At 45.1% G+C, this 24,798-nt stretch overlaps 1 protein-coding gene across 1 annotated transcript in view; it reads right to left on the bottom strand.

Moving 5' to 3' along the window:
• The window catches only part of ZRANB1 (zinc finger RANBP2-type containing 1), a 107,866-nt gene that overhangs the window by 23,606 nt on the left and 59,462 nt on the right, over positions 1-24,798 (bottom strand). The window contains exons 3-4 of the mRNA XM_077455563.1: positions 1,710-1,897; positions 560-713 (exon numbers count right to left, since the gene is read on the bottom strand). Of these exons, the coding sequence (XP_077311689.1) occupies positions 560-713; positions 1,710-1,897 (342 nt within the window). The remainder of the gene's footprint in view (positions 1-559; positions 714-1,709; positions 1,898-24,798) is intronic.

A 24,798-nucleotide genomic window follows, 5' to 3' on the forward strand; every position in this document is an offset into this window, starting at 1 on the left:
GGGGTCAGTGTGTAAAGGGAGCAGTGAGGTGCACATCTGCACTGTATTGTCCAGGTCAGGACAGACCAAGGCCCAAACTTGAGGGAGAGAGACCCTCAGACTGAGCAGATGGGGAAGCAGGAAAGACAGCGCTGAGGTACAGCACATGTGCACGAGCACTGGGAAGGAGGGCAAAGGCACAAGGCCTCAGCTGCAAGGCTGATAAAGAGCCAGGAGGCGGAATGGTATGTTCGGTTGCATTGATGGCGAGAACCCCGTGTGAGAAAATATGCATGTGAACCTTTGCTTTGGTTTAAATAAAAAAGTGGTCAGAAAAAGCCCTGAAAAGACTTCTGGCGTGGAATACACCCACTGTTGGCACTACCAATGAGCTATAAAACCCCCAACTTATCACACCTTAAAGAACACACATAGAAATGCATAGTTATCTTTAAATGGGGATCATCTCCTTTGATATCTCCGATAGTCTAATTGATGCACTGCAGCAATAATTTCCCTCTCTTGCTGCACAACAAGGCTGCTTAAAATTCACTGTAGATGGGAAGCACCTGGCACTCACCAGCGGGTAGCGTGAAGGTCACCAGATCTGTAAGGAAGTAACAAGCGAAGTCCCCTTTCCTCTGGTGCATGGAAGCTGCAATCTCCCTCCTAATCTGCTCAGTAAGCTCAGGACACACCATGGCTGGGATACATTTCACTGCATGCTGAGACACCTACGAAAACAATATGAAATTTATTAGCTGATCACAGATATTAGATGGTGATCGGATTATGAATTACAACCCCTCCCCCACCCAGGCCAATTAAACCCCCCTCCCTTCCATTCCAAGATTTACTACCCCGTTTCCTCTAAAATAAGACCTAGTGTGATTGTCGGTGATAGCTGCAATAAAAGCCCTACCCCCCAAATAAGCCCTAGTTAAAGTCCTTGTAGGTCTTCTTTTCAGGGTAGGGCTTATTTTTGAGGAAACAGAGTAGGGCCGATTTGGGTGGTAGGGCTTATATTGCAGCCAACACCGACAATCACGCTAGGTCTTATTTTAGGGGAAACAGGGTAGAGATGGTGAACCTTAGCACCCCAGATGTTTTGGAACTACATTTCCCATGATTCTCATGTACTCTGCACCATGGGAAGAGGAGTTCCAAAACATCTGGGGTGCCAAAATTCACCATCACTGTACTAGAGCATCATACAGAGAAAAAAAAAAAAAAAACTTCGGGTGTTAACAGTCTTGCTGAGGTGGATACAGAAGTTGGGCTAAAAAGCTTGCCTTTGAAGAAAATTCAGCTGAGGCTTTCTGCAGTGCTGGTATGGTGATCCTAAAGCTAGCCATCTGGTCACATGACCCTGCCACAAGTGAGGATCGGGCACAGACTTGATCATGTGATCCCTGATGACATCTCCTGTTTAATAGAGTAATCTGAAAACGATGGGCAGGATTTTTCTAGGATGATAAATTGGCTCCTCTGGGATTAGAGGAGTGGAAGGTGATTAGGTGGTGTCACATATGAGAGAGTGATCTGCTACTTTCAATTGCTTTGGCACATTAAAAACTGTGATAATGAATCCCTATGAAGGCAGCTAAACCTGACTTCTTAAAAGTCCAGGTCTTCTGTGAGTGCAATAGAGAAGATGAGGTCATTGTCCTTTGTGGTGTGACGGGGATGTCTAGAAAACTGCCCAAAAGAAAAAAGCAAAAGCTACTCACCTCTGTCAGAAGTATGGCCAGCATGTCCTGCCTCTGGAAGCGGATAGATAGGTGCACCAGAGTGTAACCCACATCAAAGGCCGATGGACGGTTCAAAAGACGAACTTCATCAGCTGAGAGTTGACGAGCAATGTCTCCTCCTGAGTTCTTATACGCTTCCACTGCCGACAGATCACCCTCCACCACACCTGTCAAAGAAAACACATACATGAGACAAACCTTCCTTACACAGCAGCATCCCACCATATGATCCAATGTCATTGGACAGATTCAACCAGTTTGCATAAAGCAGGCAACAGGGGTTAAATTCCCCAAAGATACATTTTAATTTGAAAGCATCAGAAGAGATTCTGGCATACAACACTTTTTCAACATTCTTGGAAAATCCCTGTGATCATTCATCAATGGTTCCCTTTTTCTTCTTTCATATGCACCAAATCTGAATACGGGCCAAGCTGGAGGGCGAGGCTGTGGCAGGACCCAGTGGCATGATGACTGGAATAAGTATGGGCTGATTTTTAATCTCCTCTAGAATAAGGAGAGGTGAAATAACACCCCAGTGTGAATCAGCCTCTGGAATGCCCAGCCGTAATATAGGGCCTAATATTTCCAGTTTACCAGCTTGTGAATGCAGAGTTACAATTTCAGTAACAAGGAACACTTGTGGAGCACCGAAATTGCTCATTATAGTAATAAGGAGGAATAGATCTCAATATAGTCTCGTGACTGCCTGCAACTCTGGCCACAAAGTTAATATATTCCTCAATGGCCCTAAACCATTTAAATTCACTGTGTGGACTCGGACACCTTTCACACTGGGGCATTTTTCAGGCCCTTTAGTGTTAAAAAAAAGCGCCTGAAAAACACTTGAAAGAAGCCTCATCTGCAATCCCAATGTGAAAGCCCGAGTGCTTCCACACTGAGGCACTGCGCTGGCAGGGCGTCAAAAAAAGTCCTGCAAGCAGCTTCTTTGGAGCGGTGAATACACAGCTCCTAAAGCTCCCCTTCCCATTGAAATCAATGAGAAGCGCCTGCAAAACACCTGAAAAGCGCTTTTGGCAGCAGTGCTTTGTGGGTGCTTTTAACGCTTTGACCACTAGCAGGGGTTAAAAGCACCCTATAGCACTCGAAAAACGCTGGTAGAGCGCTGCTAGTTTAAGCGGCGCTTTAAGAGCCCTTTCACAATGTCAGCACCCAAAAAACACTCGTAAAGCACTCAGGCTTTCACATTGAGATTACAGATGAGGCTTCTTTCAAGCGCTTTACAGGCGCTTTTTTTTTTTAACGCTAAAGCGCCTGAAAAATGCCCCAGTGTGAAAGGGGTCTAAATGCTTTCAGAAGGGTGAATGTTACTTTGTAAAAGTAGCAGTATTATCACAGTGCAGCACAGAGCAGAGGTGGCCCAGCAGGCACACCTGCTACAGGCTACCTGCAGAGAAAATACAGGAGGGGGTGGAGACACGACTACTCAGCCTGCACAAGGAGAGAGAGCAGCAGGGGTGAGTCTGAACTACAGGGAACCGCTGCGGAGGCAAAGTGCAGAAGCTGTTACATGCTAGAATATTAAACAGAACTGGAAGTCATACACAAAACATAACGATCCAAGTAGGAATACACGACTGTTGGGTGTAAACACCCTCAAGGTTTTTCACCTTAATGCATTCTGATGCAGCAGCCCCCCAGAGCCCCCTTTCTACTTACCTGAACCCAGTCTTTCCAGCAACGTGGAGGAGCACACCAGCTCCAGCCGGTGTCTCAAGTGCCGATTGGATAGATCAAAAGAAGCACAGCCATTGGCTCCCATTGCTGTCAATCCCAATGAAGTGGGAAGCCGAGACCGAATCCTGCTGTTTGTCAATAGAGCACTGCATGAGTGCCCCGAGGGAAAGAGCGGCTCTCCAACAGGGCACTCGAGAAGCAGAGGAGCCAGGAGCACCACCGAGGGACCCCAGAAGAGAAGGATAAGGGCCACTCTGGGCAAAACAAATTGCACAGAGGAGACAAGTATGGCTTTTTTTTTTTTAAATAACCTTTAGATATTCTTTAAAGGCTAACTCCACGTTTAACGTCCCTTTAAATAGTTCATTTGGGCCAAGCTGACCCAAACAATTTACTGCCCTAACAAGTGCATTTGACCTCTACTGCATGCATGTAGCCTGAGCTTCCCATTGCACCTCCAGAACAGCGAGTGGGAAAAAAAAAAAAAAAATTATATTTACACATATACACACACACACACACACACACTAATTAATTTTTTTTACTTTTACCTACAGGTTACCTGTAGGTAAAAAGAATATCTCCTAAACGTGTATGGTTTAGGACAGGGATATGCAATTAGCGGACCTCCAGCTGCTGCAAAACTACAAGTCCCATCATGCTCTGCCTCTGGGTGTCATGCTTGTGGCTGTCAGAGTCTCGCTATGCCTCATGGGACTTGTAGTTCTGCAACAGCTGGAGGTCCGCTAATTGCATATCCCTGGTTTAGGAGATATTCCCTTTGCAATGAGCCGCTGACTTCAGTGGAGCATGCGTACTGGGGTTTCTTGGCTGAAACTCCGGCAGACGCCAGACCTTGCCAGAAGAAGTGACGACATTGCAGCTCTGCCACTCACAGCGCTGGAGCCGCGATACCCGGAAGACGCGCTGAGGGTAAACGTCAGATCCCTTGGAGTGGACCCGGGTGCGATACAGGCGCCTCGTTCTAAGGTATTTCATAATGAGCTAGTATGCGGTGCATACTAGCTCATTATGCCTTTTCCTTTACAGGTGTAGAAGAAGAAAAAAAATTCAGTGAGTTTACTACCGCTTTAAGTGTACCCTTCAGTAGTTTTTGGCTCACCTTGCTTTTCTCCCATTGCTCTTCCAGAGATTGCTTCTCTCTCAAGGGAGCTGCCACTAATGGTTTGTATTACCACATTCCCCACATGATTTCTTTTGTACTATATTACTGTATGTAGTGACGTCTACATACAGCATGCCCAGCAAGCACACCTGTTAGTGCAGTAAATAGTCTGGGCCAGCTTGGCCCAAACAAAGGGACATTAAAAACACAGGGTTGGGTTTTAAGGGCAAACAGGCCATAAATTGTAATGTCATTTCTGCATGGCTGCTGACCAGCTGTAACACAGAAAAGGTTCTCACAGTTCACCCAAGAACCCAGTTCACAAAATGCCACCATTCCCAACTTCTGTGACCATTACAGAACCAAGTGATTGCTTTGCATTCCACATTAGAGGAGGACTGTGGAACACAAATCAGGTAATCAAGCTACAAGAATGTGGAAAAAGGGTTTAGCGACATCCAGCCCTCCCCTCAGCCTAAAGTCCTGTACTAGATTTTTTTTTCTGTTTTTCATTAAACCCAACAGAGCTGTAAAAATAAAAATAAAAACCCTGACAGCTTAGCCGTTGTACTAACTATACTACATTAGTACAGCGATCTGATCGCGAGCCGATCGGCAGACCTTTTTCAGTCATGCCCCTTCGAGAGAAGCCGACCATCGGACCGACTCCAGTACACAGAGGCCAAATGTAGGCCAGTTTCTATTGAACTGGCCGAAGCCACCCAACATTTGACCCGTGTGTACAAGGCTTTACCTTTTTTTTTCATTCAATGTATTTCAGTCCTTTCCATCATGGAAGTTCACAATTAGATGTTGAATTTACTGTGGGCAGTCTGCATGAAAACACAGTCAACCTAGAAACTTCCACTCTTCCAGACTGACATCAACCCATCGAGGCATTTTGATATTTGCATAATTCCTCCTAAGAGCCAACCTACTACCTGCATTAGGGCTGAGGGTCCTTTGAGAGTGGTATAGGAAACTATATACACAAGTATAGCGGCACTGCAAAGATGCACAGAGTGCCAATTTCATTATAAGCACATGGGTAGGGCAAACTATAAGCAGATTAAACTAAAGCTTTATGGAGTCTCCGAATACCCTTTGGCACAAAGATTAAAAACGGTAGTAAACCACAAGAAAAAATAAATAAAAATAAAATTTATAATGTGCTGGTATGCATTGCATATTTACTGGCAGAAAAAAGAAAAAAGTTTTACTATCCAGTTAAAGTTAAAAACAAGGGCAGAAGATTTAATAGATGGAGAGTTGAACAAAAAAAAAAAAAAAGTGACTGATGGCGCGCTTTAAAGCGGAGGTCCACCCTAAAATGGACCTCCGCTCATCAGATCCCTCCCCCCCTCCGGCGCCACAATCGGCACCTTTCAGGGGGGAGGGGGGTGCAGTTACCTGGATAATCCAGGTAACTGCACCCACTTCCGGGCTAGCTGCCTGCGGAACGAGCGTAGGTTACGCCCCCGTTCCGCAAGCGCCCGCCCCCTTCAGGAAGTGCCCCGCTGCCTGCTGGGAAACACACAGCTCCCAGAGGCAGCGGGGACCGTCCGGATTGCGCCGCGCGGCTCGCGCATGCGCAGTAGGGAACCGGGAAATGAAGCCGAAAGGCTCCATTTCCTGATTCCCATACCCAAGATGGCGGCGGGACCCGGCCGCCGAGCGAGCGATCGGCTTCGGGTGCCGACATCGCGGGCGCGCTGGACAGGTAAGTGTCACTATTTAAAAGTCAGCAGCTGCAGTATTTGTAGCTGCTGGCTTTTAAAAAAAAAAAAAAAAAACGCGGAGTCCCGGTGGACTCCCGCTTTAAAGACTAAACCTTTTCTGACACTTGTTGCAAGTAAAATCAGTATTTTTTGCTCAAAGATGACTCCCAAACACATACATACATACATATACAAAATAAGTGTGTGTGTGTGTGTGTGTGTGTGTGTGTGTGTGTGTGTGTGTGTGTGTGTGTGTGTGTGTGTGTGTGTGTGTGTGTGTGTGTGTGTGTGTGTGTGTGTGTGTGTGTGTGTGTGTGTGTGTGTGTGTGTGTGCATATACACACACACACTTTTTTAGCAGAGACCATATAGTATAAAATGGCAGTTGCAGTATTTTATGTCACACTATTTGTGCAGTGGTCTTTTAAAACACTTTTTTGGGGGGGGGGGGGGGGAGTGTAATGTTAGCCCAATTTATTGGTATAATGTAAAAGATGTTACGCCATGAGAATCAAGATCTTTATTCTAAGCAAAAAAAATAAAAAATGTGTGATCCTCATTTTAGTCAGAATCGTGCAGCTCTACTTCAGAGCCACCCACCTCCAAACCATGGTACCAAGCCTCCAAGCCACCCACCTCTAACCCATGGTACCGAGCCACCCACCTCTAACCCATGGTACCGAGCCACCCACCTCTAACCCATGGTACCGAGCCACCCACCTCTAACCCATGGTATTTATACCTCCTTTCGCAGGCATACTGACCCATCTCTGCCCTCCATGTCACTACATACCCACAAGTTTGCAAGTGGGAATTATGAGCACTTATAAAAGCAACGCCTCCAAGGTTCAAAGTGTGCTAATTTGTAGGATTCTGATTCACCGAAAAAAAGTGCAGCAGTCAGTGTGTTGCCCAAATCATACAGTCAGGTTTTTCTTTTCCTTCAACAGGAAAAAAAATTGGCTAGAGCAGTAAGGAAAGACTCCTTGCAACAGGGAATGATGTGTAACATGGTAAAGTGAACCAGTTAGAAGTAGTATGGGACGGTGAAATTGTTCATCTTTTCAAAATGTAAGTTGCTTGGCAGCTTGGAGAATACAGGCTGGTCTGTGAGCGATGAAAGGGGTTGGGTTTATGTAAAAGCAACACCTAATAGAAATTACAGTCAGACCATAAAAAATACTGAAGCTAGTCACACACACTTATTGAACCATAAATGTATACCTACCTTTCACACACTGCTCAACTGAAGTGGTTCTAAAAATAATTTTTTAAACCTTCGTTTTTAAAGGCACATGTAAAGCTCCAGCCGGTGTCTCGGGTCCTGATTGACTAGACTGAAAGCAGCACAGCCATTGGCTCCCACTGCTGTTAATAAGATGCAAAAACACGGGAGGCGGGGCTGGACTGAGTCCTGCTGTCTGTGTCAATAGACACAGCAGCAGGACACGGGACCGTGGCTTTCCAATGGAGCACTCGAGAAGAGGAGGAGCCAGGAGTGCTGCTGAGGGATCCCAGAAGAGGAGGATCAATCAACTGCAGACAGAGGAGGAAACTTTTTAGTATCACTTTAAGGATATCTAAAGTCTTTTTTGTTAAAGATCAAAAGCATGGTATACTTGCCTGCTCTGTGTAATGGTTTTGCACAGAGCAGCCCAGATCTTCAGCTTCTAGAGTCCCTCTTTGGCCCCTCCCTTCTGTAACTTCCCCCAACAGCAAGCAGCTTGCTATGGAGGCATGTGAGCCAAGGCTCCCTGTGTCCATTCAGACATGGAGCTGTGGCCCAGCCCTGTGACCCCTCTCTGCTCATTGACTTTGACAGCAGCGGGAGCCAATGGTGCTATGCTGTGGTCTCAGCCAATCAGGAGGGAGAGTACCGGACAGCTGAGTCTCATGCAACATCGCTGGATTGAGAAGGGGCACAGATAAGTTTTAGGGGGTTGCTGCACACAGGCTTTTATCTTAAGGGGGTAGCCCTTTGGGGCTGAAGTGGCTAACGACCAAGCTATTTTTTGCGATACGGCACTGCATTACTTTAACAGACGATTGCATGGTAGCGAGATGTTGTACCTAAATAAAATTGATGTCCTTTAATAAAATTTAGGCCAATTTGTATTTGGCTACATATTTTTGGTAAGGAAAAAAAATAAAAAAAAATTACCAATTAGCGTATACTGATTTGCACAAGTTATAGCGCGGACAAAACATGGGATATTTTTATGGCATTTTTACTAGTAATAGCAGCAAATCTGCGATTTTTAGCAGGACTGATGTGGACAATCCCGACAAAGTGACTCTGGGAACCAGAGCTAAAAAAAATAAAAATAAATGCACTGTTACTGTATAAATGACACTGGCAGGGAAGGGGTTAACATCGGAGGGCAAACGGTTAAAATGTGTTCCCTGGCTGTGCCCTCTTGCTGTGGTGGGGATAAACTAACTGCAGGAAGAGACATAGGGTTTTCCCCATTAGAATGCACACAAGATTTCTGTCCTTGTCGGAGGATGGTCAGCCTTGTAGACCGCTGTTCTGTCATCCCTCCGAATGATCGCGGGCGGCCAGCAGCCATCATAGCCGCCGGACCTGCTGTGTCCAATTTCAGCGGGAGCAGGAAGCCGGCGTCTCGTTCCCCAGACCTGGAAGTTACGAACAAAAAAGGTACGTTGTTTCGTGCAGCCGGGCCACCCTGCGCAATATATGTGCAGTGGGCGGTCCGTAAGTAGTTATTCTATAGAATGTATCAAAATAAATTAAAAAAATAAAAAAAATGTTGCCTTTGCAACCACTTTAAACACTGACCCCAAGAGCCCTTTCACAATGGGGCGCTTTGCAGGTGCTACAGCGCTAAAAATGGCGCCTGCAAATGGCCCTGAAAGAGCCGCTCCTCACACTGGAGCGGTGCGCTGGCAGGACAGTAAAAAAAAAAAATCCTGCTAGCAGCATCTTTGGAGCCATGTCTATACCGCTCCTGCCCATTGAAATGAAAGGGGCAGTGCGGCTATACCGCCAGCAAATTGCCACTGCAGCAGCGCTTTGCAGTGGTTTTAACCCTTTCTCAGCCGCTAGGAGGGGGGTAAAGCCGCTCCACTAGTGGCCGAATACCGCCACTAAAACGACAGTAAAGCGGCGCTAAAAAACAGCTTTACTACCGACGCCTGAATCACCCGAGTGTGAAAGGGGCCTAATTCCCTCTCGGTCCAGCGCTGTCCCACCTGCAGCTCTGGTCTCACAGGCTTTGTAGATTAAAAAATGCTGCTGTCAATCAAATCCCATAAATGAGGGAGTGGGACGGGGGCTGGGCCAAGTTGTGCTGCGTCTACAGATGCATACCACCCTGCGCAAAATGTCCCCATTGCAAGCAGCTTGCTATAGGGGCACTCTAAAGAGGAGCAGCAGAGTATGCCAGCAGGGGACCCCAGAAGAAGAGGTTTAGGGTCACTCTGTGCCATACCATAATAGCACAGAGCACACAAGTAGATCAGATTTTTTTTTTTAAAAAGGGAAAAAAAAAAAAAAATGTATTATGCTTACAACCGCTTTACCACCTGCTAAAAAGGCAAAATAAAAATGCTTATATATTGGAACACAGAGATAAACTGTCCTGCTCTACTCTGTACAGCTGACGGTAACAAGATAGAACAGAACAGTCTTGTGTGAAGTGTATGATGGCAAACAGTGTCTGCGCTGAGCGCCAAGTGGAGTCTCCTTATAAGGAAGCACGAGGAGCCGAGCTGTTAACTCTAGACAGCAGTGTATTGTATTTGTATACAGTGTGTGGGGGATACATTTACATTACAGAATTGTACCAATTTTTTTATTGCCATGCCAGCCAACATATACTGTACATAAAAATCGTACTTCTACTTTTCACCTACTCGAAAGGCTAGAGTGCACCTTTAATTGCAACATATTGTATATAGCAATTAATATAAATAGAGACAAAGATTGACCCTATAGATGTCGTGTTTTACAGGAAAAAAAAAAAAAAAAAGCATATCATTGTTTATCAGTGTCTCCTATAACATAAGCCCTGTCCTGTTGATAGTCCCAAAAAATAAATAAAATAAAATCAATCCACCACTAGAAATGGCGATCTAAATTTGAGTAAAACGAATCAGTCCTCAAATAAATTGAGCAAGAGACGATGTGGGCGCACAATAACCAGCTAGTCTTCCATAGAGAACATACCGCTGCCCACTGATCACATGAGACAAAACAGAATGGCGCACGAGAGGATACCAAAACACACTGATAAAAACTGAGACTATAAAGTCCAGAAAAAAAAAATAATTATATATATATATATATATATTAAATAAAAACAGGTAGTCAAAACTTTTGGACAAAAAAAAAAAAAAAAAAATGGGCTAACTTTACTGTTTTTATTTTATTTTGATTTTTTAAATGGTGTATTTTTTCCCAAAAAAATGCATTTGAAAGACCTCTGTGCAAATGCCGTGTGACATAAAATATTGCAACAACCGCTATTTTATTCCCTAGGATCTCTGCTAAAAAAATATATATCATTTTTGGGGGGGGTCTAAGTGATTTTCTGGCAGAAAATACAGGATTTTTACTTGTAAGCAACAAGTGTCAGAAAAGATTTAGTCTTTAAATGGTTAAACTGAGAACTTCTACACACAGAGATGACTTAAAGCGGGAGTCCACCGGGACTCTGCGTTTTTTTTTTTTTTAAAAGCCAGCAGCTACAAATACTGCAGCTGCTGACTTTTAAATAGTGACACTTACCTGTCCAGCGCGCCCGCGATGTCGGCACCCGAAGCCGATCGCTCGCTCGTCTGTCAGGTCCTGCCGCCGCCATCTTGGGTATGGGAATCAGGAAATGGAGCCTTTCGGCTTCATTTCCCGGTTCCCTACTGCGCATGCGCGAGCCGCGCGGCGCAATCCGGACGGTCCCCGCTGCCTCTGGGAGCTGTGTGTTTCCCAACAGGCAGCGGGGCACTTGCTGAAGGGGGCGGGCGCTTGCGGAAAGGGGCGTAACGTACGCCCCTTTCCGCAGAGAGCTAGCCCGGAAGTGGGTGCAGTTACCTGGATTATCCAGGTAACTGCACCCCCCTCCCCCCTGAAAGGTGCCGATTGTGGCGCCGGAGGGGGGGGGATTCCGATGAGCGGAGGTCCATTTTAGGGTGGACCTCCGCTTTAATTCATTCAAGTGTAAACATTGCATCATTTAGTTCTTTTCTTGGCAGCCTGCCCAGAGAGGAGGAAAGTGTTGCTATGACGACTCAGTCAACTTAGACTGACTTCTATACAGAAGTCATTTCAAAGTCCCGCTGTAGTTCTAAATCGGCTTTTTATCAGCACAAATCGGCCGATGCCGATTATTTAAAAAAACGGCAAATATCGGCCGACCTCTAATATATATATATACATACACATATACATATACACACACACACCGTATTAGTGGCAGCTCCCTTGAGAGAGAAGCAATCTCTGGAAGAACAATGGGAGAAAAGCAAGGTGAGCCAAAAACTACTGAAGGGTACACTTAAAGCGGTAGTAAACTCACTGAATTTTTTTCTTCTTCTACACCTGTAAAGGAAAAGGCATAATGAGCCATTATGCACTGCATACTAGCTCATTATGAAATACCTTAGAACGAGGCGCCTGTATCGCACCCGGGTCCACTCCAAGGGAGCCGACGTTTACCCTCAGCGCGTCTTCCGGGTATCGCGGCTCCAGTGCTGTGAGTGGTGGAGCCGCAATGTCGTCACTTCTTCTGGCAAGGTCTGGCGTCTGCCGGAGTTTCAGCCAAGAAACCCCAGTACGCATGCTCCACTGAAGTCAGCGGCTCATTGCAAAGGGAATATCTCCTAAACCATACACGTTTAGGAGATATTCTTTTTACCTACAGGTAACCTGTAGGTAAAAGTAAAAAAATAAAAATAAATGACTATACAACTGCTTTAATTAAAATCAGCCAAATGGCTACTCACACTTATATAAATAAGACATATAACATAACAGTATAATACTGGGGTCACACAGCGCGTCCCCGGTAGATGGTGATGTGTAGATTTTATATGGTATTGGATTTTAGTTGTCACAGGTATGAAAAAAATATATTTATAATACAAATTTTATTGATATCAAAATATTAAAAAAGTGAACAAAGTTAACTCAGGAATACAGAAAATACATATAAAATGATCAAAACATAATAATATGGAACAATAATGTGCATATAGAGCTAAAGTAGCTGTATAAATGCCGGTTGGGCTCTACATGTCTCGCTATAGTTCTTCTTTAGGAGCTGAAAGGCAGTTGTGGTGTGTGGAGGTTCAAAAGAGGAGAGGAACAACCAGCTGGACATGCCATCTCGGAACCAGTATGGAACGCCATTGGAGTCACATCAGAAGGGACGTCAGAACATGGTGATAACGTTTCAAAGCTTCCGCTAGATCAATAGCCATTCAGATCTGATGAAGAAGTGGATGCCTTGAAAGGTTATCTCCATGTTCTGATGTCACTTCGAAAGCGACGGAGTGCGTTTCATGCTGGTCGCAAGACAGATGTCCGGCTGCTTGGTCCTCTCCTGTCGTGTTAACATCTACACACCACCATCCACTGGAGACCTGCTGTACAGGGTGGATCAAAAAAAATAAAAAAAAAATAATGATTTTTTTTTATTTTTAAACAGATTTTTTGATTAAGGGCCAGTTCCGTGTGATTTTTTTTCTGCACTAAAAATGCACTCAGTGTTTAAGATCTATTCCGATGGCTCTAGTTCACAGCATACAGTCAGTTTATGGTGCAGAAACTGACCGGTACTCACTGTATTGGTGCAGAAAAAAAAAAAAAAACAGAACTGTACGGAACTGCATCTGGTGTGAACTGGCCCTTAAATGAGATTTTTGATTTCTATCAAATTTTATAAAATGCTTTTGGAGTAAAATTCTATCTAGTTTTCTATTTAAGATACATAAATAATTTAGTTTATTCAGCATGAAATGGAGCTTAGTTATGTAGCATGAGGATGTATAGTCTGCAATAATTTACAGTTTTGGTAAACTCATTCAATGAATCCAAGCGGAGACCCAGTAACCATGAGATAAAACCTTTATAGAATATTCCTTTATCCCATTGTTTTCCAAATCTATGTACACTATAATCTGTATGATTGAATCAGTTCCGATATTGCCATTTTACTAATACGACAGCTTATTCTAAATAGGAAACCTTCATTTTGTTTACAAATATTAAAGACCAACTACCAACAAGAATGAGTCCTTACATTTAAAGGGCACCCGTCATTTCAGATCCATCATGGCAGCGCCTGTTAGCGGGCATCCACTCACCTGCTGCCACCACGTCCCTCGCCTTGTGTCACTGCCGCATCACCAACCATCCCATTAATGTGAATGGAACAGTGGGTGTGTCAGTGGGTCAGTGGAGGAGCCCCTGCAGGACAGAGATGAGAGTTAGGGCCCTTTCACACATGTGGACCGTTCAGATCTGCCCTTCAGGTTTTTTCAGCGGATCGGAGCGGTTGCTCTATACATCTCTATGGAGCGGCAGATGTCAGCGGTAACATGTGACGTGACAATCCAGACGGATGGCTGTCCTATTTTCCATCCGCCTGGCGGATCGGCTGAAAATCATCCCCCCCCCCCCCCATAGAGGAGAGCGGACTCCGGCAGGTCCATCCCCTGCAAAGTGTGCAGAGATGGCCTGGTCATTCTCCGACTCAGCAGGGATCAATGGACCGATCCTCACTGAGCAATCGGAGGAGTAAAAATTGACAGACCCGTGTGAAAGGGGCCTTGCTCTTTAAAAAAAAAAAATGATTTAAAAATGGTGTCGATTTAAAATCAAGCCTTTTTACTAGTGGTGATTTAAAGCGGGAGTCCGCCGGGACTCCGCGTTTTTTTTTTTTTTTTTTTTTTTTTAAAGCCAGCAGCTACAAATACTGCAGCTGCTGACTTAAAATAGTGACACTTACCCGCCCAGCGCGCCCGCAATGTCGGCACCCGAATCCTATCTCTAGATCGTCTTGTCGGGTGCTGCCGCCGCCATCTTGGGTATGGGAATCAGGAAATGGAGCCTTTCGGCTTCATTTCCCGGTTCCCTACTGCGCATGCGCGAGTCACGCTGAGCAATAAGGACGGTCCCCGCTGCCTCTGGGATCTGTGTGTTTCCCAGCAGGCAGCGGGGCACTTGCGGAAGGGGCGGGCACTTACGGAAAGGGGCGTAATCTACGCCCCTTTCCGCAGAGAGCTATCCCGGAAGTGGGTGCAGTTACCTGGATTATCTAGGTAACTGCACCCCCCCTCCCCCCTGAAAGGTGCCAATTGTGGAGCCGGGGGGGGGGGGGGGGAGGATTCCGATGAGCGGAAGGTCCATTTTAGGGTGGACCTCCGCTTTAAATCAAATCCACCCTGCCACAGTATTACCCCGTTATAAGCCTAGTGGTCTTTATATAAAATGTGAGTCGCCAATTGGCTGATTTTAATTAACCACTTAAAGACCAGGCCTCTCTTTTTCAGACTTGGTGTTTACAAGTTAAAAACAGTTTTTTTGCTAGAAAATTACTTAGAACCCCCAAACATTATAATTTTTTTTTTTTTTTTTTTTTAACACCCTATAGAATAAAATGGCAGTCTTTGCACAACGGTCTTACAAGTGCACTTTTTTTGGAAAAAAAACACTTTTGAATTAAAATATAAAAACAGTAAAGTTAGCCCACTATTTTTTTATATTGAGAAAGATAATGTTACGCCGAGTAAATTGATACCCAACATGTCATGCTTCAAAATTGCGCCCGCTGGAATGGCGACAAACTTTTACCCTTAAAAATCTCCATAGCTGAGGTTTCAAAAAAATTCTACAGGTTGCATGCTGATTTACAGAGGAGATCTAGAACTAGAATTATTGCTCTCACTCTACCGATCACAGCGATAGCTTACATGTGGTTTGAACACCGCTTTCATATGCAGGCGCTACTCACGTATGCGTTCTCTCCTGTATGAGAGCTTGCGCACTTAATTTTTTTTTTTCTTATATTACTTTCTTTTACATTCTTACACTTTAAAATAATAATAGTGTCACCTTTATTCCCTTTACAAGGAATGTAAACATCCCTTGTAATAGGGACAGGACCTCCTAAATATGAGATCTGAGGCCAAAAAGACCTCACATTTCATATTTACATTAAAATGCAATAAAAAAAAAAAAAAAAATGGCCCTTTAAGAGCTATGGGTGGAAGTGAAGTTTTTGATGTTGCTTCCGCACCCAATGGTATGTAGAAGGGTGGGGACCATCTTCCCCTCACTCATTTCCATACTCGGCCGACAGCTCTGGCACCGGATCACAGCGGGATTGGACCCTCTCCCGCCACTGATAAAAGTGATCTTGCGGCGAATCCACTGGAGAGACCACTTATCTTAAACTGGACTGCCTGCTAAACACGAGGATACTGGGGCTATGGCAGCTAGATGCTGCCATAACAATATCCTACTTCAAAATCATCACGTAAAACTGCGGTGGGCGGTCCGGAAGTGGTTAAATCAAATCCACCCTGCCACCGTATTATACAGTTATAAACCTATTGGTCTTTATATAAAATGCGAGTAGCCATATTTGGCCTGATTTGAATACACCATTCGTTGCATCTTCTGCTGCACTTAGTTTTTGGCGCACCTTGCTTTTCTCCTACTGACCACACAATGTTGTCCTTCCAGCCGCTACTGACCAAGACCAGCTAAAGATTCTCATCACTAAGACCACTTCTAAAACTCGCACCAGGTATTGCGGAGGAGAAGGGCAACGCATCTATGAAATTACACAAAAAGGGATTAGCATAAGAAACTAATTAGCCTAGGAGTGTGAGAGCTTCAACAGGAAGCAAAAATCCAAACAAAGCCAATCCATACAGATTTATCAAAACAAACGTACAAAAGCAGCCCACGGAGTCAGATGGCTGGCTCCAGTAAACGCACGGTACACAGGCAGACCTGTGAGTCATTGCACTCTATTTATAGACGCCCCAGAGACTCCATCCAGCATAAACACACACTCCTGTTCTCTTTAATGCCCGACAAGAGTGCCTCTCTGATTTCACCCCCCCCCCCCCCCCACCCCTCACTACAGCCTGGACATTTAGGGAGAGGAAGGTAAACATACACTGGACTCCGGGAACCAGTGACAGACACACATCCAGTACAGCTGGGAACCTGGACTCTTCCCAGGAAGTACAGGTGTAGGTGTAAGGAGTGGGCGGACGAGGGGATGGGGGGCGGCACTCCACATTTCTACATGCTTGTTAAGAAGACAATACAGATAATATTACAGCTGCACAGCAACCAGTGGGAAGGAGAAGGTGGGATGAAACCTGTTGAAAGAACAAGCAATGCTTAAAGTGTATTCTAAATACAAAAAACAAAATATATTGCAGCTTATCAAGTCCTTAAATGTGATGGCTGCTTTTTTTTGCTCATTTGATTTTTATTTTATTCTCAGGGTTTTACCTTTGGGCCAGTTCACACCACATGCATTCTAGTGCATTTTTTTCCTGCATCAAAGATACATGGAAAGCAGGTAATTTGGTTTCCAATGGCATAGTTCCTTCCAGGGCAGTGCGTTACAGAAAAAAAAAAAAAGAAAAAAAAAAAAAAAAAAAAAAAAAATTTAAAAAAATCAATCCTGCTGAATTTTCCTGCACTGGAACGCAGTAAAACACAAAAAACGCACTAGAACGCATCAACGCAGAGGACCCCAGTACAGTTAAACAAGGGGGGGGGGAAAAAGCACCTGAAATGCATCAAAATCGCAAAAAACACCAAAAACGTGCATGCAAGCTATGCACCTGGAACTGATCTGGAGTGTGTTTTTTGTGGTGTGAAGCAGCCCTTAAAGCAGTGTTCCAGCCGCAAATTATTATTATTTTTTATTTTTTTAGGTCAACAGCTACTAACACTGTAGCTGCTGACCCACGATGTCGGCCCGACGAGGCTGATCAGTCCATCAGATCGAATACAAGGCGGGGGGCTTGTGTCATCATCGCACAAAAAGATATGACATCCTGCGCTGTGGCATGGATGGATCAGAAGTACACTATGTACTTCATAAAAAGGTAGGAAGAAAAAAAATAAAAATAAAACACTTTAATCTCCAAAAACGAGGGGTGGAGGGGTTTAAGACCACCTCTCAAAAGTGGGTGGAACTACACTTTAAAGCTGAACTCCAGGTATGGTTGGTTTGTATTGCTCCACCTTGAACCGATAGAAGGTACGCACACCCCATATCTGAGTGACTGCTGTGGAAGCAGAGAACTACTGTAGTAATGATCAATGCTAGGGTGATCACAGCCACTATAGCATCTGCTGTAGTCTTTAGGGCCCCATGTGGTTTACAGAAGGCCCTGTATTTTCCTCAGTGCAAAGTGTTCTTAGTTTCCGCTCACACCTGAGCATATTGAAGTCACAGGATTCTGCCTGCCATTCCAGAATTGCAGCAAAAAACGCCACACAGGCCGCGTACACACGCGCGGACTGTTCGCCCAACTTTGTCCGTCCAACAGTTTCGGCAAACAGTCCGCTCAAAATTAGCATGGACGGACATGGCCACACACGACGAACGAACAGTTTGCTGAAACCGTGCGCGATGACGTGAACGGCACGTACGACGGGACGAAAAATACGACGTCCTATACACTGCATTATAACTTTCGGCGTGTAAAGCCTTTCTGAGCATGCGCGGAACTTAGTTTGTCGAACAAGCCTACACACGGGCGGACTGTTCGCTCAAACAAGGTTTCAGCGGACAGTTTTACGGAATTTCCGAAAAACCTTGTTCGTCAAACTGTCCGCTGAAACTGTCCGCTGAAAGCCCACAGACGAGCGGACTGTCCGCCCAAACACTGTTCAGTGGACAAAGTTGGGCGAACAGTCCGCCCGTGTGTACGCGGCCACAGTCATTTTGTTGCTACAAAAAAAAAAAAAAAATCGTGGCAAAGCACTCAACGCCAAACGCCCCTGGCTCACCCCAATCCCATCCCATTTACTTTACCATTGAGATCAATGGCACAACTATTGGTTCCTGCAAAAATGCCAGGGTGCTGTGTTAATCCTAGATTCTGAACTTCTCCACTGTGTTCCATGTCCAACCACTGTCAAACTTTTTTGCCCTAACATTTCACAAATTCGCACCTTTTTAACTTACAACACCACAAAAAAGTATTTACATAGTTACATAGTAAGGTTGAATAAAGACGCCACGCCATCAAGTTCAACCTGCGCAAATGTCCACAATTGTCCCTATCCCTGCATATTATGTCTCATCAAGATGCTCCTCCATTATATATTTATGGTACCCATATAAAATCACTGTCCATTTACGCAGCATACCACAAACACATTGGTCCCCACAATCAAAGGTCCCCAACTCATTCATATACCAGGGCCAATTTTGGACAGAAATCAATTAACCTACCAGCATGTCTTTGGAGTGTGGGAGGAAACTGGAGGACCCAGAGGAAACCCACGCAGGCACAGGGAGAACATGCAAACTCCAGGCAGGTATTGTTATGGTTGGGATTCGAACCACCAACACTTAACTGCTAGGCGAAGTGCTTGCTATCCACTACACCACTTTGGGAGACATTATAGGCCTAATTGAGACCTATAGGGTTTATTACAGGTCTTGTGGTTGGGATTCGAACAAGTGACCCTTTTCTGCTTGACGAGAGTGCTACCCACTGTGCTGGCCATAGTTACCTCTAACCTTGATTACTGCAGCTCCATTCTCTCTGGCTCATCTTTACACAGGATATCCCCCTTCAGTCTAAAATGCTGCTGCTAGACTCCTACACCACTCTAACCAATGGGTGGTTGCTGCCCCCTCTGCCAATGCATTCACTGGCTTCCATTAGCCCAAGGTATAAAATTCAAATATACTAAACCACAACATACAAACCCATCCACAACAATGCTCCCAGCTACATCACCAACCTCCTCTCAACATGCCAAAGTTGTGCTCTCCGCTCCTCCCAAGACCTCCTGCTCTCTAGCGCCCGCCTCCCATGCACGCCTCCAGGCCTCCTCCAGAACTTCTCTGGAATTCCCTACCCCATACAGTGCATCCAGAAAGTATTCACAGCGCTTCACTTTCCACATTTTGTTATGTTACAGCCTTATTCCAAAATTGATTAAATACATTTTCCTCAAAATTCTACAAACAATACCCCATAACGACAACGTGAAAGAAGTTTGTTTGAAATCTATGCAAAGTTATTTTATAAGTATTCACAGCCTTTGCTCAATACTTTGTTGAAGCACCTTTGGCACCAATTACAGTTGCCGGTATTACTGAAGTCTTTTTGAGTACGAGGCTACAAGCTTGGAACACATTTTTGGGCAGTTTCTCCCATTCTTCTTTGTAGGACCTCACGAGCTCCATCAGGTTGGGTGGGAAGCGTTAGTCATTTTCAGATCTCTCCCGAGATGTTCAATTGGGTTCAAGTCTGGGCCACGCAAGGACATTCAGAGTTGTCCTGTAGTCACTCCTTTGTTATTTTGGCTGTGCGCTTGGGGTCGTTGTCCTGTTGGAAGATGAACCTTCGCCCCAGTCTAAGGGACAGAGCACTCTAGAGCAAGTTTTCATCAAGGATATCTGTACATTGCTGCATTCATCTTTCCCTCGATCCTGACAAATCTCCCACTTCTTGCAGCTGAAAAACCTCTTCACAGCATGATGCTGCCACCACCATGCTTCACTGTACGGATGGTATTAGCCAGGTGATGAGCGTTGCCTGGTTTCCCCCAGATATGACGCTGGCCAGAGTTCAAGCTTTGTTTCATCAGACCAGAGAACTTTATTACTCATGATCGGAGTTCTTCAGGTGCCTTTTCGCAAACTCCAGATGAGCTGTCATATGCCTTTTACTGAGGAGTGGCTTCCCTCTGGCCACTCTACCATACAGGCCTGATTGGTGGAGTGATGCGGAGATAGTCCTTTTTGAAGGTCCTCCTCTCTCCACAGAGAAACACTGGAGCTCTGTCAGAGTGACCATCATGTTCTCAATCACCTCCCTAAGGCCCTTCTCTCCAGATCAGGCAGTTTGGCAGGGCGGCCCACTCTAGGAAGAGTCTTTGTGGTTCCAAACATCTTGGTTTTCCAGATGATGGAGGCCACTGTGCTCATTGTGTCCTTTAATACTGCAGAAATTCTTCAGTACCCTTCCCCAGATCTGTGTCTCAATACAATCCCGTCTCTGAGGTCTACAGACCACATCAGTGAAGGAGAAAAATTATCCATTTTCAACATTTATAACTATGAAACAGATTTTTTTTCCTACAAAATTCAGTCCTTTCGTTTTATTTAGAAAATAAAAAATAAAAAACAGCAGCAATACCACCAAAAGAAAGCCATTTGTGTAAAAAAAAAAAAAAAATTTAATTTGGATACACTGTAGCATGAATGCGCAATTGTCAAGGAGTGACAGCGCTGAAGGGGGTTTAAAGCAGAGCTCCACCCTGAAGTGGAACGTTCACTCATCAGAACCCTTCCCCCCCCCTCTGGTGCCCCAATTGGCACCTTCCAGTGGGGAGGGGGGTGCAGATACCTGTATAATACAGGTATTTGCACCCACTTCCAGGCATAGCAGCAGAATCGCCGGGCATTTACGCCACTTCCTGTCCCTTCCCCACTGTCTGCTGGGAAACACACGGGTCCCAGAGACAGTAGGGACCATCCATACTGCGCAGCGCGACTCTCGCATGCGCATTAGGTAACCAGGAAGTGAAGGAGCAAGGTTTCGCTTCCCGATTCCCATAGCGAAGATGGTGGCAGCATCCGAGAGCTGAACGACAGATCGGCTTTGGGTGCAGACATCGCGGGCACGCTGGACAGGTGAGAGTCCATATTTTAAAAGTCAGCAGCTGCAGTATTTGTAGCTATTGACGTTAAAAAAATAAAAATAAAAACTTCCGCTTTAAGTGCTCAGAAAGCATGTAACCCTGTGACATCACAGGGTTTCCTTTAGAAGCATCTTTAGCTGAAGCCAGTGAATGAGGCCGTCAGGGAGGCCATGTGTCTCACTGTACATGTAAAGTGCCCCATCAACGTTAGTGTGGGGTGAGGCTGTAGGCACGGGCAGCAACCGAACAGCAAAAAATTCCTACTATGTCTGCAGCATTCTGCTGTACCAAAAGGAAAACTGCAGTGTTATCCTATAATAAGCACATCAGATAAGCACAGGTGGTTTCTTGCTCCTGTTGGAGAAATCTCTCGGTCTTGCACTCATACATAAATAAAACTGACTGCTCTGTTCTGACAGCATTCAGATCAGATTTCACCACCGAAAACTCTCTCCGTTCAGCTATTCAACAGTGCTAAACAGTATTTGCTGAACAAAGGGAGTTTGCCTTGGTGAAATACAGTTTCAGTATTGTCAGAGTAGGAGAGGAGTGCAGTGTGTGGGACTGAAGAGAGGAGCAGAGGTGGCTGTGCATGGCTCAAATCTTGGAGGATTCCTCCAGAAATCAGACAGAATTTAAGCTGTGGGTGATGCTGTCAACAAAACCCGGGGGGGGGGGGGGGGGGGTCATCAGATGGCGTCACTGTTCAGGGTCCTCAAGCAGACGTGGGTGCTGCAGTAGCTTGATAAAATAGCCGGAAGTCAGCCTTCCTTCATACATGCTGAACCGAGAAATCTATTCACATCGTCTTGTTCAGACTGCAAACCGAGCAAGAGAAATCTAATTATGTATAGTGAGCCTAAGGAAACTAATCTGCTAATTGACCGAGTCGGGGAGGGTACTGCATCGCTGCCCTTAATGCTAGCTGAATGAAAGCTGGAGCAGGGAGAGGTAGTGTAAACCCTTCTAATTTGATCCATTTTCACTTGTTAAATATACTATTAAAATATTTTTATTAACTTTGAACAAAAATTAAAAAAAACAAACACACACACACACACGGTCAGTTGATAACTTCTTGGGCTCTCTGCCTCTGCTGCACTGTTCTAGTTACAAGCTCCTAAGGACTCTTCCTCCCTGGGTTATGGAGAAGACGAGGAGGAGAGGGTGTTCTGTATACCTGGCTGTTCCTCCATGAATATACGGTAGTATGATAAGGAAGTCTTGTCAACCTATGGAAGAGGAAACAAATGCAGCCACCATACCCAAAGAGTAGTAAGCTGCAATATTTTACAGTTTTGGTTATTTGGTTTAAATGCACGAGTGTGCAAGCAAAAACTTGTATTACCTTTTTTTTTTGGGGGGGGGGGGAGAATACTTAGTGATTTTTTGTATGTAGAATACGTATCGGCCTAAACTGAGGGGGGGGGGGGGGGGGAATTTATATGTATTTTTGGGGAGTATTCTAGCAAAATGTAAAAGAATGCGTTTTTTCCAAAATTGTTGCTTTTTTTGTTTATGGCGCAAAAAATAAAAACCGCAGGGGTTATCAAATACCACCAAAAGAAAGCTCTATCCGTGAGAGAAAAAGGACGCCAATTTTGTTTGGGAGCCACGTCGCACAACCGCCCAATTGTCAGTTAAACCGACGCAGTGCCGAATCGCAAAAAAAGTGCTCTGGTCAGGAAGGGGGTAAATTCTTCCGGGGCTGAAGTGGTGAAAAAAAAATAAAAAAAATTATATTTTCTACTTTAACCGCCTCACACAGATATACTGCTGCAGAAGGGCATATACAGGCAGATTAACGTACCTGTACGTTGCCCTTTAACCACTTAAGCCCCAGACCAATTTGCAGCCAAAGGACCAGGCCCATTTTTGCAATTTTGCACTACCAATTGCACGGTCGTGCGACGTGGCTCGCAAACTTGACGTCTTTTTTTCTTCACAAATAGAGCTTTCTTTTGGAGGTATTTGATCATCTCTGCGGTTTTTATTTTTTGCGCTATAAACAAAAATAAATAGTGACAATTTTGAAAAAACGCAATATTTTTTACTTTTTGCTATAATATCCCCAATATATAAAAAAAAAAAAAAAAAAGTCTTCCTCAGTTTAGGCCAACACGTATTCTTCTACAGATTTGTTATAAAAAATAAATAAATTTGCAATTAGTGCTTGATTGGTTTGTGCAAAAGTTATAGCGTTTACAAAATAGGGGATAGTTTTATAGTATTTTTATTAATATTTTTTTTTTTACTAGTAATGGCGGTGATCAGCGATTTTTATTGTGACTGCTACATTATGGCGGACACATCGGATATTTTTGACACATTTTTGGGACCATTGTCATTTATACAACAATCAGTGCTATTTAAATGCACCGATTCCTGTGTAAATGACACTAGCAGTGAAGGAGTTAACTACTAGGGGGCGGGGAGGGGTTATGCGTGACTTTTTACTGTTGGGGGACGTGGCTTGGCATGTGACATCACCGATAGTCTTTTCCTATAAACAGGGAACAGACGATCGGTGACAGCCACACTAGGAAGCACAGGGAGAGGTTTGTTTACATAGACCTCTCCTCGTTCTTAAGTTCTGTGACCCGATCGTGGGACACCAGCGGCGATTGGGTCCGTGGGTCCCGTGGCCATGGTCATGGTGCTCAGGACCGGCTGGGAATTTAAAGAGCAACATACCTGTACGCTGATGTGCCCAGCCGTGCCATTCTGCCGACGTAAATGTGCAGGAGGCGGTCCTTAAAGTGGAAATAAACTCCCCTATCGTTTTCAGCCAAGGAAGCTGCCATCTTTGCCTCTGTTTAATCTTCAACTGCTATGGTGCTGCACATGTGATTCGTTATGACACCAGCCATTGGATGGTTTGATAGTTTGGCTGAGAGCACAGCCAATGTGCAGTTAGCATTCCCGGCATGCCTTTTTTTTTTATATATCGATGGGTTTACTTCCACTTTAAGCAGTTAACCACTTGCCGCCCGCCCTATTACAAATTGACGGCGGCAAAGTGGTTTCATAATCCTAACCGGACGTCATATGACGTGATTAGGATTATGAGCCGCTGCGCGCCCCCGGGGGCGCGCATCGCGGCGATCGTTGTTGTGGGGTGTCAGTCTGACACCCGGCAACTACGATCTCGGTAAAGAGTCTCCGACGGAGACTCTTTACCATGTGATCAGCCGTGTCCAATCACGGCTGATCACAGTGTAAATGGGAAGAGCCGGTGATCGGCTTTCCCTCACTCGCGGCTGCTCCTCTGACAGGGGGGGTCTGTGCTGATCGATTATCAGCACAGCCCCCCCCCCCCCGAGGATGCCCACACTGGACCACCAGGGACACCACTAGACCACCAGGGAAAAGGTAATAAAAATCCATAATCCTCCCTAGACCACCAGGGTGCCAGTCAGCACAATGGGTGCCAATCAGTGCCCATAATGGATGCCAATCAGTGGCCACAATGGGCATCACTGATTGGCATGCATTATTGTTTGGCACTGATTGGCATCCATTACTATAACACCGATGCCGCCTATGAGTGCCCACCCGTGCCGCCTATGAGTGCCCACCCGTGCCGCCTATGAGTGCCCACCCGTGCCGCCTATGAGTGCCCTCCCGTGCCGCCTATCCGTGCCG

This window comes from Lithobates pipiens, unplaced genomic scaffold (genome assembly GCF_037356315.1).
Source record: "Lithobates pipiens isolate NorthernLeopardFrog02 unplaced genomic scaffold, aLitPip1_a1.2 Scaffold_25, whole genome shotgun sequence".
NCBI lineage: Eukaryota > Metazoa > Chordata > Amphibia > Anura > Ranidae > Lithobates > Lithobates pipiens.